Consider the following 16406-nt stretch of genomic DNA (forward strand, 5'->3'; position numbering starts at 1 on the left):
TTTCTATCTGCAAGCCCCACGTTTGCTCTATCGCGGGTTAACTATTCCGAATCGAATGCTTAAGCTAGCAACGAAGCGTCAGGAGACTTGGTTGCCTTACTCCTTGCAAAAGTATAAAATATCACAAAGTAGTCAAACATAGAGAGAAACGACGACAAGAACATAGACAATGTCATCTGCCGAAACAAACCACAGCGACGAAAACGGATTCATCTCGATCGGTGAGCCCGGTAAGTTCGAAGCTACGATCGCCAGACTCGGTGCCACGTTAGTCGACCTAAAGGTCAATGACCAGTCTGTAGTTTTAGGCTACCCCACCGCTAATGACTACGTCTCTGATAGAGGTAACTATATCGGGGCTACCGTCGGGCGCTACGCGAACCGTATTTACAAAGGCGTTTACACTCTGCCAGATGGCCCACACAAACTGGCTGTCAACAACTGCGGTAATGCAAACCATAGCAGTATAAGCTCTTTTCATCTCAAGACATTCGAGGGCCAACCGAAGCGCTTGTCTACCAATGTCTACACTCTCGAACTATCATTGCTGGATGATCACACGAGGTGCAACGAGTTTCCAGGGGATTTACAGGTTACCGTGAAATACATTTTGGACGCTGCGGTGATGACCTTGGACTTTGAGTATCAAGCACATTTGGTTAGTGGAGAAGCCACTCCTATCAATATGACCAACCATACGTATTTCAATCTGAACAAGGCAAAAAGCGAGGCTTCCATCAGCGGTACAGCAATTCGGCTTTGCTCCAACAGGGCGTTGGAAGTTAGTGAAGGAGCTCTGATTCCGACCGGAAAAATTATAGAAAAGGAAGTTGCTACGTTTGTGTCCCCCAGCCCCACCGTTCTTGGAGATGGTGGACCAAAATTTGATACCAGTTTTATCGTCAATGCAAACCAGGACTTGAAGTCGACCGATTCGGTCAGCGTGAACAAATTGGTACCCATCTTGAAGGCATATCATCCGGAATCAAAGATATCTTTGGAGGTGTCAACTACGGAACCTACTTTTGTTTTCTATACAGGCGATAATCTGTTCGACAATTTCCAGCCCCGAGCTGGTTTTTGCGTTGAACAGGGCAGGTACGTTAACGCAATCAATAGAGATGAGTGGAGAGATTGCGTTCTTTTGAAAAAAGGTGAATTATACACATCCAAGACCCAATACCGCTTCCAAACTTGAGTGTGATTCGGGTCTTTCGTTTAACGTTTCATAGAATGTATTCTGTAATGACAAGTGAGGGCGCATTTAGCGTACCTCCGATCGCAACATTGGCCGCCGGTTCGATATGGAAAGCACAGGCTTGTATGAAAGTAATGCTTAATGGTTATCTGATGGTACAATATTACCTTTGAGCACACACGTCAAGATCATGTGTAAAGCTAACTACGTTAAGTTGGATAATTCCGTTGTGGATCTCCCCCCCATCCTTCGCATAAGTGGACATAAGTACCCAAATTATGTTACGTTTGGTCGAGGTTGATTTGTAATCGGCTGGTACTCAATCTCGTTTCCTATTCGGACGGCTTTCCGTTTAGTTTGACAGCCACGCTTATCATCAGTGTTGAACAATCGCGCCGATAATCTATTATCAGTATTAGCAATCTGCTCAGTCAGGAATCGACTTCAAGAAGCGTCCGCTCCTCGTCAATGTGAGTCACTTACTCCGCCTGGGTAAACAGACACACCACTTCAGAGACAATGTTCCTACGCTGAACGGTTCGCTGTCTTTGCATATGGGAACTACAAGCCGTGTGATAAACTGCATGTCTCACCGCTATGCCTTAAAGACGCTAACAAATGCGGAAAGTGAACCGCATTCGGTGCAATAGCGCAAATAACTGCTATTGATCTTTCTTTGGCGGTTCGCTGATAACGACCGATCTCAGTAGCGCTTTCTTTCGGTCCTGATAAACATACGATATCTGCGGATCTAGATATGATGCAGCCACCATCCAAATAAGAAGTTAAGTACCGGCAAAGAGTACCTGTAACCGAAAAGCCAGGCATAACAGGCAGACAAGAATATGGTCAAATTTTGCAATCAAGCCAATCCTCTTTAGAAATCGGAAACCTATTGTAAATTAATGTGACTCACCCGCTCCCCGCCAAAAGAACGGAAACGGCGAGCATTAGCAAATTCAAGTGCTAGGGATCCGAAAGAGTAGCGAGTCTAATAACTGGCAAAGCACTGTTAATATGGCCTGACGATGGACGTGGAGATGACGCATCTGCACATTAATACTGAAGGCGTGCCGGTCGCACAAGTAATTATCACCATAGAAGCACAATGCTTAAATCGTGCGCGCAATGGGAACACGCCGCAATCATGACCCTGTTGCAGCGTCGTTGCGGCGGTAGGCTATTAGACTACACAAAGTGAAGGCCAAGCAGACCTTGACACTTTGCAAATCAGTAACGGAATGTTCACTAAACACCTCAATGGTCGTCCAAGTATCGAGCAACTAGTGGCGAAGAGACAGCGACTCCGTGACTGTTATCCAATGCACAGTGTACTGCAAAGAACCCATCCACAGGCAGTTAGCGCGCCGCCACTACCAGTCTTGAGAAGACGGGATACGCCATGACATTGGTCTAAAGATGCGGTGCACGCTGAAATTTGACGCCCAACTCGACGGAAAGAAACGAAACATTAGCCACAATGATTGAGTCATACTATGAGTTTCTGAAGTATGCTGCTTCTCGCATATATTCAATAGCATCGAATAAAGCAAACCGCTGACTGTTTCTGACTGGTAAGTCTCGCGGCCAGCAGATATAGATTACGGCTCCATCTAGGCTGCTGAATCATTGCTGTTTCCAGTCTTCTAGTGCAATGAACCTCAAGCTGCATGTGCTCTATTGAGATCCCCATTGGTCATCGATGGCACGGATGTCCACTCTCACAATATAGGCATGTAAAGCGAGCAGCTAGTATTTTCCTTGGCTGATCGTAGCGTTTTCTTTGAAGGAGAGGTTCACCAGTTCGAGCGTAACAGTACTCATAAGATGAACCTCTATATCTATCACTCGCCGGTTGTTCTGTATCAATACAAATGGTCCTTTCTGCTTCCACAAATATCTTACTCTGCCTTTCGTCATTATCTTCCAAGTTGACTTCAAACACTATTGAATACGTTCATAGTTTTGAGTATTTCATTCCTATGCAGAGGAGCCTTTGCAAATTAGACAGTCCCTCTCCCATGCACGGTAGGCTTTCCTCTCCTGTAGCCTATGTTGTTTGCTGTTTGTTGATGTTTTGGTCTTGTAATTTGACCCCCTTATTTTCGATCTTTTCTAGATCAGGAGATTTATGGTCGTGCGCGACGAATGTTGGTATTTTTCTTTGTTTTGTTTACAGTTGAAGCTTTGCGGCGCGTCAATCTTCGCGTTGTTTTTGAAAAATATAATAAACAGCCGTTCCATCTGGTGTAAACACATCTTTACAAACCGTCAACAATCGTTCCGAAAGATATTTATAACCAATAAACCGCTGGTAACTAGCGGCAAAGCTTCTCAGCATGCGATCCATTTTAAGGCTAGTTTCGAAAACAGGCGTTACACGCACGATCAACTTTGCAATGCTTCAAAAGTGATGGCAATCATCCTAAACATCAAAAAGCAAATTACCAAAAATTAGATGAATGTTTTATACAGCTCTAATCAATCTGGTCCTGTAATGCGGATTCAAAAAATAGTGATAGAAAAGCAATATTCTCCTGTGGTCGATTCGCATGATAGCTCCCCCCGGGTAGTATCTACTTAAAATGCTTAAAAATTCCAACATCTCTATGGTTTCGTGGTCTAGTTGGTTATGGCATCTGCTTAACACGCAGAACGTCCCCAGTTCGATCCTGGGCGAAATCATTTTTATATTTTTTGTTTACGTTTGCCCGTACACCCCGACAAGCTTGCTTCTTTGTTTACAGTACACCACGGCCGTCGGTTGGTGTCCACTATTTACATGACACTACACAAAGTGCCAGCCACCATTGTCACCTTGTCGTAAGAACCACATACAACCTCCCATGTCGGCAACGGAGACTGACGGACTGAAATACTCGAATCCAAACTCTGACATGAAAAGCAGCCAAAGTTAGACTGATCAAATTTAGCCGCCGACGTAATACACAGTGCTCACTTTTCATAAATTGATTTGTCTACCACCTGGCCAAAAATACCACCACTTGCTCAAAGCCGCCGACCGCCGCCGTCATCCGGCTGACACATCAAGTCACAACATTGCTACAGCGCAACCCGTCCCCACTCCTCGCCCAAGCTTCTCAACTCTACTTCCAAGCATTACTTTCCCCCTCCCAACAAGACATCATCAATGCAAATACAAATCTACAAAATCTTTTAATTAACTCTCCCGCTCATATCTTTGATCCACCCACTCCACAAACCCACACTTCGGCTTGACAAAATTAAACTGCTGCGAGAAAGAGTCCAGTTGGACAGCTGGGGCATGGCGAAACTGAGGTCTGTGAGCTCAGGAACAAGCAAGAAATAAATGTCACTATATACGTATATTTACACAACATCGCAATACGCTGTTTGCCAACTATACACCTTTGGCAGTGGAACTGGTATGGTATGCAGAGGCAGAAAAAACATGGGAGGGTAACGCAAGCACACACCATACACAAAAACGTTCCCAAGATGCTTCCAAAAGTCCGCTCACACCCCAGAAATATGGGGGTCCCGAACAAAAGCACTCACATAGTTATGTTCACTTGATCAAGAAAAACCAAACACATACAAGTGCGTCTGTCTCGGTACGCAATACAGCTATGATACAGCCACCATACACGTACAAAAAACATCCTCTCTGTATAGCATCCTCAGATATTCTTCGCGCGCCTCTACTAATCTTGATAACAGGTCCCTTTTTTCCCCACGCGCTTGAAACAGGGCGGTCTAGTCGGTCTGAGAAGCAGAGACGCGGTATCCTGTGATGCCTCAAAATACAACGCCATCATTCATTTAAATACGCAGAGGTAAACGAAAATACGCCGTTCGGTCAAGGCAATGATGAGCGTGAAATTGCAAGATGGTTTCGGCAGTTGAATGCACATTGCCAAAGACCAGCGACGTCGATAACGGTTCGAAGGACTTTTTATTTCTCAGGACGGAAGATAAGAAACAAGCGAACTCGATTAAATATAAGTTTGTGGGCCAAAGAGTATGCGAAACCAGCAAACTGGCTGAGTTTAGCCTCTCAGATGAAGCAAGCACCAAGGCGGGTTCTTCGACACACGCTATAGGAAGGCCACGCAACTGTTTCATCATCATGCGTACACTAGTCCATAGTGTAGTGCTGAGGTGTCTCAAGAGATGCGATATTTCTTCACTGACTCACGTATCTGCAATCACTTCACAACTATGGGGGAAGAATGATGGAATATTTCAGCTATACTTTGAGCTTCTTTCACAATTAGAAGAGCACTGGCATCTAAACATTTATCCTGAGTATCGTTACCATAAAGTCAATAAAATAAGTCGGCAACTGGAGAATAAGCTCGTGTATCAGAATATGTTAAATCGGATGCGCTTTTTTACAGCATCTTCGCTGTCATCGAAATTGGAAGGTATTCTAAGCTCCGCACGTGCTTCTGCTGCGGATACTGCCGCTGATGCCCCTGCTGCTCCAGGTGTTCCCCTTGCCGCCGATCCGGTCGGTTCCACCTATGCCTACTCTTCGTTGTCCTCTTATCAAGATGGCGTAAACCATCAACTTCCTTCTCGCCAACAAAACCGCCCGGTGACAAGTAGTGTCGAGCCAGCTACAAATCGACAGCTCGGGCAACAACAAGATCCAGCAAACGTCCCAGACCGCAATCCCTTCAAGACACATCACGACAGATGCTTCAGGCCCAAGAGCATGAAGAGTGATACTAAGAGAGTCCGCAAGCAGAGGTGTACGGTAAAGATGCAGGGTAACATGTGTGATCGGATCAAGCTTGGCTCGGAAAAGAAGGAACGCCGTGCTACCGCGCACCCTTCGAAGAGACTGAAAGTATCCGGAGTTACCAGAACCGGTGGTTGCAGATCACCGAAGAGGGATACAAAATCTCTATGTCCTATAACCATTGGACAGAAAGAAGATCCTTGTGAGATGGCATTGGATCCTTCTTTATCGGTTGAGAAGTACGGCTCATTCATTTCCCAGCATAACCAAGCAACCGGTTCGCCTCTTCGAGGCGACCCGAGTCGTTGCGACGTCTCATCCACCGCTTTGGCGTCTGTGCATGCCAGCGCCAAGAACATGAGTTCCCTCGGCTTCGATTCCAGCTCATTGCACTCGAAGCTGCGGTGTATGGTTGGCACCAAGCAGCATCTGGAAGTACAAGATCTTTATGTTTAACCTGCGCGCAGATCCACTCGCTCGCCCCTCCTATCCTTCTTTTGGAGCCTTTTCGCCGTCAGAAGAGGAAAGCTTCAAAAGGGTTGCGTGGTAGAGAATGATACATCTCTCAGCGGTTCAGACCATATTACAACGAGGGGAGATCAATTGCCTGTTGAATCAGATCTGCTACTAATTTACTTGTGTCAAGAGAAATAGTGGAGTATTGAGCACTCGGGCTATTAAAATGAGTGGAAAGACGCGAGACACATTCGGTTCAAGAGAGGAAAATCATCAGGATAGCTTTCTAACTGCGCCTGTTTTCCGTCCTCCCTTCTGGATCACAGATCTAATAACAAATTTTGAATTAGGCTTATTATTATTCCACAACCTACCATTATTATCCATGGGTTTTTATTTCCATGTTACTGTCGCCGGTTTCTTTTTTTTTTTTTCCTTGGGTTTTCTCGTTTCAATGATCATCTTCGTCCTCACTGCATGATGGTGGACCGGGTACCAGGTATGTCAGTCTACTGCAGCTCTCTCGGTTTACTGAAAGAAACCATTTTGTTGATCCTTAGTTTGAGCTACATGAACTTTCTTCCCACTAATAATCCAACAGTTTCCACATAAAGGGCTAGCTGTTCTTCGTAGCTACAAAAGCGTTTGAAACGCTCCGCCAGATCAACAAACGATATAGAGCCATCCGTTCCAGGCGGCAGCTTCGAAGACTCCAAAAACTTACCTTCCGGAGTGCTCCCCGCCGTTTCTCTCACACTTTCCATAATGACACACTTACTGCCCAAGTTCTCGAAATGCAACATGATCTGCCGCCAAACAAAGGGATTTGGTAGCCCGTCAGCGGATGTCTCCTTTGAAGAATTTTTTGCGCCTGCGCGAAATTCCTTCAGCGTATGATCGATGACATCGAACAATCGTTGAGTGCGGATTACCATGGGCTCCTTCGCAGATTCCACTGCTGCCCAACTCATCAGTCTGTGCTTCGATAGACGTGCCTTCTCTTCGACTGTGGCGGTGTTTAAAAAATTGGCACCTTCTGGGTTTATTACCATTCTGGATCGTAAGTCAATAAGAAGTCGATCGACGATCACGAAGCGGTCCGATATTTTCTCGCTCCCAGCGTCGCCATCAACAATTCGATCCAGGAATGCCGGAAATATCCTTTCGCTTGCCAGTGTAAGATTTTTGACAATCTGCCTCGCGCCATCCCTATACAATTCACTTATTTCATCGGATCGGTCGGGAAACTCAAGGAGCACTTTTTTCATTTTCTCGAGCTTATGCATGCTTTGACGCTCGCAGAATTTCAATAAGATGTTCCGAAAGCGATCAGATGTCTGCCTTCTTGTTTCTTGCGACATGCCAGGCACCTGCTCGATTATTCTGGGGCTGACAGGGTTCCTTACGCATTGCAAAAGCTCTTTCTCACTGAGAAGCTTGATGTCTGGTTTCGCCGTATCATTTCCTGTAGCGCTTAGCCCAAAAGCACCCTTCATTTTCGGGCTATCTATTCTAGCCAAGTCCTTGGACTGCTGCTGGATTACCGCCGCAAAAGCAGGGCTCTGCTCCAATGGCATCTCGTATACAACATATCTTGGGCGTCGTGGACCTCTCCTCCTTGCCACTCTTATCTCCAGGGCAACGTGAGTTGCGCTTTTAGGATCGGTTTTCCGGCAGTAATATTTCCCTTTAGTTCTCACAAAATTGACGTACACCTTGTCCTTAGCAAGCTCAAAAAGTAAGCTGTGTCCCGTGATGTAGAAATTCGAACTCATGCGCTCCATCTTCAGGAGCATGTCGGGTTTGTACAAGCTCACCAAACGTCGGACCTTCTCCTTTGTTTCATGAGAAAGGGCCTGGCCTATGGCGAGCTGGTCAACCCTCGGAGAAGAAAGGCTCACCAGAAAGCCGTCAATAATGGTAAAACGGCCCTCTAACACTGTGATCGTTGGGTATCTGCGACTAGAGATCATTTCTGACGCTCTTCTGAATTTGGCGAATTGCTGATTCAAACCTTCACAATACCCTTCTTTTACCTGATAAAATGTGAATTCGCAAAGCGGTTAGAGTGCCTCTCAAATATGAAAGGTGAAATAATTATTAAGTCCCGAAACGGCGTTGCGACAACGTGAAAAAGAGCGAAACCCAGTAAATCATTGGATTTGTTTTTCAGTAATTTATGGGTAAAGATTAGTTTTAAACCACCGAGACGGTAACTACGTTACGTACAGAATTTCCTCTCCCCACATGACCCACCTAGAGCCTTTCTGACATCATTTTCTTGAAGATGTACGAGTTTTCTTTATATATAATTGCGCTCATGGGCTCAGCCACAACTACCCGTACTGCCTGCTAAATGCCATCATTTTTTTCTTTTGCACATCAAGTTATCAAAAGGGTTCTTTTTCACTAGCGTGCTGTTACCGATACACCGATACACGCAGATGCGTAAGATGACGCTCTGCTATATGTGAGAGCTCACCGCAAGAACAAGTACCATGCCGCAGCTTGCAAGAGATGAGTGAGAGAATCTTGAGCTGCTCTTGGTTATGCCGCAATTATCAGCTTCATTTCGTACGAGATAACTAGCAGTAGCTTGAACTTTAAGGCCTATTAAGCATATGATTGCTCATTAAGAAAACCCTCCAACTACGAGACTAGATGGATAGAAAGCTTCTTCACGAGGAAGGTACCCAAGGATAATTATCCTGTATGGTTTAAGCAAGGGCTAGACGAAGGAATTTCCGTCATTGACATGATCATGGTGGCTTTCAAGCGCAGGAACGAGCAAGAAGATGCTGCGACATCTTGGTTCACAAAGTACTCATATGAGGGCGAATCGATCCTTCAGTGTATCTTGCGAAAATTGAAGGAGCGCTTAGCCGTTTTGAATCCGTCACCGACGTGAACTTTCCTGAATCCAAGAATCGCTTCTTGACTGGCGGATTAAAAGGCGAATATGCCAAAATCCGTTCTCTCGTGAAAGCGGGCAAGATTGACACAACAATTATTGCCGCGATCCAATCTATTTATATCGCTCAGGAAACGTCTGGAAAGGGTTCGAGGGAAAATCCAACTCCACGCTCAATGAAATGCTCCACATGTCATAAAACAGACCATGTCGCAAAAGTATTGTGACAAGAGGATCATAGACAAGAGTGTCACGGTCGAGAAATCTACAGGATACCCAAGAAAAAAGACAGAAACTGGTTTCAAGAAGACACGAGCTAAAAAACTTGGCAGAAGAAAACTGTAAATTACATGGACACATCAAACTCAATAAGTGACGAGGAAGCAGATGAAGATTGTGAGGATCACGATTCCAACCACCATCTTAGGCTTCCACAACTGACGGACGAGTGAGTCTAAAAGAGCCATGGCATATGCAATATATCTGTTGATAGACTCCGGCGCATCTACTTCGGTATCGAAGCAGGAGGAATAGCTGCACAACAAATCTTATAATCCGAAGTGCATATTACAGGATGCTCAAGGAAACTATATGAAAGTAGATTCTAAAGGGAAGATTTTACTACACTTCCTCAACAGCCGACCTTGTACTGTGAACGCCCTATCGTCGCCAGATGCGGAATTGAATGATCTCAGCATTGATGAGTTAGCTCAAAAGGGATACTTTCCCAACTTTCGTAAGCAATACATTGAGAATAAGAACGGAACACCGGTTGCTAGAATACTAAAGAAAGGACCATACTACTGGTTATCATCAAAGTACCTAGCACTACCGTCGCCAGAAAGGAACCACGGAAATATGAATATCAACACGATGAGATACTCCCTGGATTACATTCATCGATTATTCGGCATGTGAATGTTAGAACCTTGAAATCAGCCTTGAAAAATGGTTCGATAGCTGGAATTCATATAAACTTTGGAGCCGAGCCGTTTTCACTGAGGCCGTCCGTTTGCAGTTGCCAAGTTTGTCGTGCATCATGGTTCTGCCTAACATACGCATTGATGTTATGATAGACCTTTTTAGTCCACATAAGACACGGAGCGTCAGGGCGTCTTCGCAGATACCAGAACATATTGCTAGCCGTCCTAGGTAAGAAACGTGAACTTCGACAGCAAGGCGCTTCTCTGTACTCTTTTATGAGGCTTGCCATAAGTTCAGTTCTGTTAACAAGATGTTGAAAACCCCGCTCATTTGGTGTTTAGTATACCCAGCGATTACAGGTTAATTATCTGAAACTGGTGCCTTTGGTATTTTTTTAGCCACAAAAGGCTTTCGTCTCAAAGAGTTTATAACGATGCGCCAGATCATATAATAATAAGCTTCAGCTACGTTATAATCAAGTTTTTTACTTTACAGGAGTGTTGTATCTCAGATTTGAAAGTGTGTATCTGGTCAGTTTAGCAATCAACAACCGTTCCCCACGAGAGTACGCAGGGCATTCTCGCTAGTCTTTCAGTTTTTCTGAAATTATATATTATTATTAACAGTTATTCAAGAATATAATTATTCAAGAATGTATATAAAGTCCCTTTGAGGGGATTACACTATCCTTATAGCGGATAGATAAACGCCTTGTTTTCCAGGTCAGTGAGGTCCAACATAGCAATGTTGGTCTCTATGGCTTGGCCATCTATTTCCACCATTCCCTGTGCTTCGCTAGCGTGCGCCAGCCTTTCGTCATTTCTTCTGCGAAGTAAATACCAGATTACTAGGGCAATCAACGGAGCAAGGAAAAATGATAATACAATTTGCACAATCCAGGCAGGAACATAACGAGGGGCGTCCTTACTTCTCCAGATTTGAGGCGAAATAATATTAGCCACACTGTACCAGAACATAACGACGGCGTTTCTGGTCAATCTCTTCGTATAACCACCACAGCTTGTTGTGTTCCAGCTAAACATCAGAATCCAGGGGATGCCAAAGAGTGGACAAGCTAGACATAGCATTGCTAGCAGTGCGATTTTCTTATCCCAATCTATGGTCACCAGCGCAATCGAAGCGGCGAATGATGGAACACTCCAAAAGACTACCGAAAATGCTGTGTAGTTTCTTTTGTATAGCAGGAAAACCGTCGCAATAACCGCACAAACAGATGCAAATCCGCCTGCTGCAACTGAGACTAAAGTCGAGGACAGATTAGAAATGTTGCCAATACCCTCGAATAGCAAGTTCTGCTGATAAGCCAGATTATTTGCCAATTGTTGGAAAAGGAAGAAAAGGCCGAAAAGCCATGTTATAGGATCTCTGAAAGCTTCGATGACTTGATATTTTTTGATCACCTTCTGCTCAATCGAAGATTTGCTGCTTTGCTGTACCCTTCTGATGACCCAAACTTTCTCTTCCGTGGTCAAGAACTTGGCATCCGTTGGATTGTTCGGATAAATGAGTGCCACCAATATTGTTAGCAGGAACGTGCAACCACCTATGATGATGAAGAAAAGTTTCCAAATGGGCACGCTGGACTTGGCGTGCAAAATCCCGTAGGCGATGAAACCTACAGGAATGGTAACGCCAATAGACGAGATATACCAGATGGGGCCGTACGAGTTTTTCTCATCTGGAGTTAAGAACTGGTTCATCGTCATATTCAAAGATGGCAAAGCAACAGATTCTACGAAACCTAGGAAAAATCTTAGCGCAATTACGCCCTGTTCATTATATGCAACACAGTGCAGAAAAATGATGATTGTCCAGATTGCACACATAGCCAGAACAACTCTTCCTATCGGGAACTTTTGCACAAAAATCAGGTTTGCCTGTCCAATGATATAACCGACATAGAAGAGTGTGTTAGCGTTGCTGTAGCTGCTCTGTGTAAGACCAGTGTCTTCCCATAGACCAAATATAGAGGCATAGGATAACGTTGCCTTATCAGAATACATGGTAATGTTAACTAGAAAAGTTAGCCCCACGACGATAAATGCCACTTTCCGTCTCAACCTACGTTCCTGCTCCTCAGTGATCGGGGCAACCTGGGAATCGTGCTCTTCCAAAAATTCCAATGTAACGTCTGCATCTCTAGAATTAACAACCTTGTATTCATCTTTGATACGACTTGTGCTAACTGAGTTTTTCTCCTTCGCAGTAATGGGAATTACATCAACCTCCGAAGAGGACGGACTTGTTGAAGCCATTGTTGGTTTGAGCTATTAATGCATTTCCACATAAGGAAAAGCTATCGGCCTGAATTTCCAGCCTTACTTTATATTCGAGATATGAAATCTTTATCCTGTCATTGAGTATGTCGATCGCACCTATCCACACAAGCATTTTTAGTCATCGAGAATGTAATTGCATCTCAGAACGGGAGCTCTGTCTTTTGATAAGTTATGCTGTCTTTCTGATAAGTTACGCTGTCTTCTGTGGGCCTACCTAGGTAAGCTGTGGCTTTTTGCTGTCTCGAAAAAAAAAAAACACACTTTGAGTTTATCAGGCAGGAATATCAACGGTGTACGGAAATGAGATGATTGGATTATGAAGTCAAATGTGGCCACTGTAGCACCCAATTTTGAACCCCAGTGTGTAGGGATCACCAGCTTATCCCTTTAAAGCTTAATCTGAATACAGCCACTCGGTCGTACAATCTCTTACTGTCAGTTCGAGGCTGCATATCTTGAGATCTGCGCTGGCATGCCGTATGTTGTTATCCTAGCAGCGTGGCTTCGATGTCTTTCAGGACCCGACGAAAAGGTCTGCGTAGCATGATGATCCATTGCCGAGGTAGCGCTACGGGTTCTCCGAGTCGCTTAAAATATCCTTATGTCTTCTAATAGCCTGCGCAAGGTTCATTAATTGAAGCGTAGCAATAGGGACCGGGAGGTGAGTGCGGTAGAAGCTCTTTCCTTGTCAGTAGTCCAGCCCAGCTTAGAGAAGAGTTTCCAAGTGTAACGACCAAGTTACTGCTCTTACGACGGTCCAATTGCCTTACGATCTACCGCTATTTGGGCAAAATGTTTGCCCTCTTTTTTTTTTCAGATCAGCGTAAATCACTTGCTCTGAGAGAAACCAAGCGCGTCCGATGAACTTTTCACAGTTGCGATGAGCTTGTCCTCGGCAAACTGAAGAAATAATAACCACCAAATTGAATCTTTCTTTACACCTCTGCTAGGGATTGGACAGTAGTAGCTTGTTCTACCGCGTCGATATAGTACGTTATTTTTATGGGGCAACCAGAGGTCATTGAGATACAATGTTAAGAAGGCGCTTTAATTTTTTTCTGGTGCTTGTGCTAGTGGCTGTTGTGCTGTTTATGAAAAGTCCTAGCGAATGGCTGTCGTCCGGTCGGTCTTCCAAGAGGCGATGGCAGCGAAATCCTCAGGTTGTTCCACGGAAATCAGATCTTCTGCATGTTGACATTTCACAGGAGCTGAACCAAAGAGATTGGGACCTCTCACCAGTTAATCTACGTACTATAAAGCAGAAATATGAGGATGAGGAAATCGTGGGATTTGTTTCTAATCTGGATGTGAAAAAAGTTCTTGAGAAAAAAGCTAGAACTGCAAAAAACCATGATTATGATGGCGTCCTTAAGGGCACGCTTTCCGCTAAGGAATATCAAGATTTAATCACATGCCCCGACCTTGCCTATCGTTCCAAAATCCAGCATTCGGCTAACAAGAAGCTTCTAAAAGATGATCTAGCCGCACTCAGGTATGAGCTTATTACGAACCCGAGTTTCCTTTCAAAGGAAGTGACTGGAGAGGATGAGCAGGAAATGAGTGTGCCCGACATCATCCACAAAAAGTGGTTCCAGTTTGGTAGTTCGGCTGTTTGGCTTGAAAGCGAGCAGTGCTACGTGGTGTACTCCAGAGTAATATATTCTTCGGTCCATGTTAGAAACAGGCCGCACGTCTCTTTAGTTAGGGCACAGGCCTTCGATAAAGATTGGAATGAGCTAAAGGACAAATGGATCCCTTATGTAGATGTGCCGCTCGGAAAGGATATGGACAGAGTTATAAAGGAGATAGATGATGCATTGGGGATAACTGACTGCAGCGCGCTTAAGTCGAACCATGCAGCATATGACGCCTGTATGGTTGAAAATACAAAAAACAGTCTTGAAGCAAAAAGGAGAAGAGAAAGTATACTTTCCAGATATTATATGAAATATCCAACCATTCTAAACATTCCATTTAAAACTGACGGTGATTGGAAAGGTCCAGAAGATCCTAAGGTTGTTTTGAGAAAAACCGATCAATCAGAAGAACCTGTTGTCTTGTATAACATACATGACGATGACCTTGATAGAAGAATAATGGTGGCTTATATGCCACATAGAAAGATTGAACCAATGGTGAAACTGAGCGTGAACGGGCGTGAACAAAGAGGAATGGAAAAGAACTGGACTCCTTTTTTCCACCACGAGACTGGTGAATCAGTCATGTCTCGTGGCTTCATCCATTTCATTTACAGCTTTAGTCCACTTGAAATATTGAAATGCTCTCTAAACGACGGTATCTGTAGCTTAGTTTTTGATGCAGACACCTTAAAAGTGAGCGATGCCAATAAATTTGATGGCATAAGAGGCGGGACACAGTACATTCCTTTGCCGGCAATCCTACCTAGAGTCAGTGAGGATCAAATTTGGATCGGATTTCCCAAGCAACATATCGAAAACTGCGGATGTGGAGATTTCTATTATAGACCAATGTTGGGTGTCTTGGTCGAGCGGCATGGAGTGTACAGTCAAGAACTAATGGTTCCTGCGTTGGGTTTTAATATGGATGTGCTTTCCTGGGACTTGCAAACGACTGAATGCAAGGATACTAATATTCTAAGCCCTAATTCCATTGGTTACTGGGAGGTGGTGAGACAAGATCCTCAAACTAAAAAGTACGAGGACTATCTAACTTTGACTGTCTCAGAGGCAGATTCTAACACCAAAGTTATCACTTTGAAGGGCGTATTGAATTTCGTTCTTGGCGTCTATCAGGAGAAAGACATTAAAGAGAAATTTGAAATAGATGATCAATCGGATAGCATTGTTGGACATACTTTACATTGTCTGGTCCACTCGGCATTCGATCAATGCAAATCTTATGGTGAAGCCCATCCTGGACCCGCTGAAGGAGAATAAGCCCATGGTACACACAAATTAGATGCGCGGCTACCTAGTTTTTTTTGGCCTACGACATGAGACATTCCGTTAAGTTCATCATAACGTAAAATCGTTACTACCTCAAATCTATTCAAGCTAGTAGTCGGTTCTCATGTTTAATCCTAGACCTTGAATAGTATAGTAGCTGTGTTACGTACATTCTATATCCGATGCATGACTATAGGTAAGGTGACACAGCATCACCATCGTACTGCGTGAAAGGCATGTTCTCCCCCACAATGGCGATAGACAGGTTATTGATGGTTAGAGTCTCGTCCTTCAAGGACTGTCTCAAAGCTTCGACGCCCTGCTTGATCAGCTCCTGTGGATCTTCTATCTCCAAAAACTCGTCTAGTGTTCTCTCCAAATACGTCTTAGCGCCTTGAGAACGGGCTCCAATCGCAGAACCATACAGTTCCAACGTATTACCTGAAGGCTGGAACTCCAAAAGATGGGCGCCACTCCTGTCATACCCTATGATCAACAGGCCCACCCCGTAAGGCCTGCCCCCGTAAGATTGCGTGTTTTTCTGCGCCTTGTCACAGAGAAGATGTCCTGCTCTCTCGACGGAAAGCTTTCTGTTGAACACCAGGCTAGAATAATTGCACTGCTGTCTCAGATAGTTGCTCAGTACACGCGCATCGGGTGCCAAACCCGCCAGCGACAACCCCATATGTTCATCGCACTTGATGATCTTCTTCTGATACGACGAAAGCTCGTCTGCGTTCCGCTTGAGCGCGACCAGCACTGCGTGTCTCTTGGATCTCAGACCCACCGTGACGCTCCCCTGTTTGATCGCCTCCAAAGCGTATTCTACCTGGAACAGCCTGCCTGTGGGGGAAAAGGTGACCGTATCACCATCGTAATTGTTTCTGAACATCTCTAACCTCGCAATCGATCCAGCTCAACCGCCGCTGAACTGCCTCTTGATGCTTCTTTTGCCACCAAC

At 44.6% G+C, this 16406-nt stretch overlaps 7 protein-coding genes and 1 non-coding gene across 8 annotated transcripts; 5 read left to right on the forward strand and 3 right to left on the reverse strand.

Annotated features, from left to right (window-relative positions):
- Positions 1 to 169: 169 nt before the first annotated feature.
- On the forward strand, positions 170 to 1198 carry HG536_0A00150 (uncharacterized protein; the record flags this gene model as incomplete). Its single annotated transcript, XM_037280978.1, has 1 exon — positions 170 to 1198. One exon carries the CDS (start codon positions 170 to 172, stop codon positions 1196 to 1198), a length of 1029 nt encoding a protein of 342 aa, XP_037136873.1.
- Positions 1199 to 3809: 2611 nt separating this feature from the next.
- Positions 3810 to 3883, forward strand: HG536_0Atrna1V. Its single transcript has one exon. It is a non-coding gene; the product is annotated as a tRNA-Val (tRNA).
- A 1186-nt stretch (positions 3884 to 5069) lies between these two features.
- HG536_0A00160 (uncharacterized protein) lies at positions 5070 to 6383 on the forward strand (the record flags this gene model as incomplete). Its single annotated transcript, XM_037280979.1, has 1 exon — positions 5070 to 6383. One exon carries the CDS (start codon positions 5070 to 5072, stop codon positions 6381 to 6383), a length of 1314 nt encoding a protein of 437 aa, XP_037136874.1.
- A 566-nt stretch (positions 6384 to 6949) lies between these two features.
- Positions 6950 to 8356, reverse strand: HG536_0A00170 (uncharacterized protein; the record flags this gene model as incomplete). The annotated part of the gene is made up of 1 exon (XM_037280980.1): positions 6950 to 8356. The coding sequence occupies one exon, from the start codon at positions 8354 to 8356 to the stop codon at positions 6950 to 6952; it is 1407 nt and encodes a 468-aa protein (XP_037136875.1).
- A 1529-nt stretch (positions 8357 to 9885) lies between these two features.
- HG536_0A00180 (uncharacterized protein) lies at positions 9886 to 10212 on the forward strand (the record flags this gene model as incomplete). The annotated part of the gene is made up of 1 exon (XM_037280981.1): positions 9886 to 10212. The coding sequence occupies one exon, from the start codon at positions 9886 to 9888 to the stop codon at positions 10210 to 10212; it is 327 nt and encodes a 108-aa protein (XP_037136876.1).
- Positions 10213 to 10907: 695 nt separating this feature from the next.
- Positions 10908 to 12494, reverse strand: YCT1 (Yct1p; the record flags this gene model as incomplete). Its single annotated transcript, XM_037280982.1, has 1 exon — positions 10908 to 12494. The coding sequence occupies one exon, from the start codon at positions 12492 to 12494 to the stop codon at positions 10908 to 10910; it is 1587 nt and encodes a 528-aa protein (XP_037136877.1).
- A 1055-nt stretch (positions 12495 to 13549) lies between these two features.
- On the forward strand, positions 13550 to 15436 carry HG536_0A00200 (uncharacterized protein; the record flags this gene model as incomplete). The annotated part of the gene is made up of 1 exon (XM_037280983.1): positions 13550 to 15436. The coding sequence occupies one exon, from the start codon at positions 13550 to 13552 to the stop codon at positions 15434 to 15436; it is 1887 nt and encodes a 628-aa protein (XP_037136878.1).
- A 199-nt stretch (positions 15437 to 15635) lies between these two features.
- PRE5 (proteasome core particle subunit alpha 6) lies at positions 15636 to 16337 on the reverse strand (the record flags this gene model as incomplete). The annotated part of the gene is made up of 1 exon (XM_037280984.1): positions 15636 to 16337. One exon carries the CDS (start codon positions 16335 to 16337, stop codon positions 15636 to 15638), a length of 702 nt encoding a protein of 233 aa, XP_037136879.1.
- Positions 16338 to 16406: the final 69 nt, after the last annotated feature.

This window comes from Torulaspora globosa, chromosome 1 (genome assembly GCF_014133895.1).
Source record: "Torulaspora globosa chromosome 1, complete sequence".
In the NCBI taxonomy this organism is placed as follows: domain Eukaryota; kingdom Fungi; phylum Ascomycota; class Saccharomycetes; order Saccharomycetales; family Saccharomycetaceae; genus Torulaspora; species Torulaspora globosa.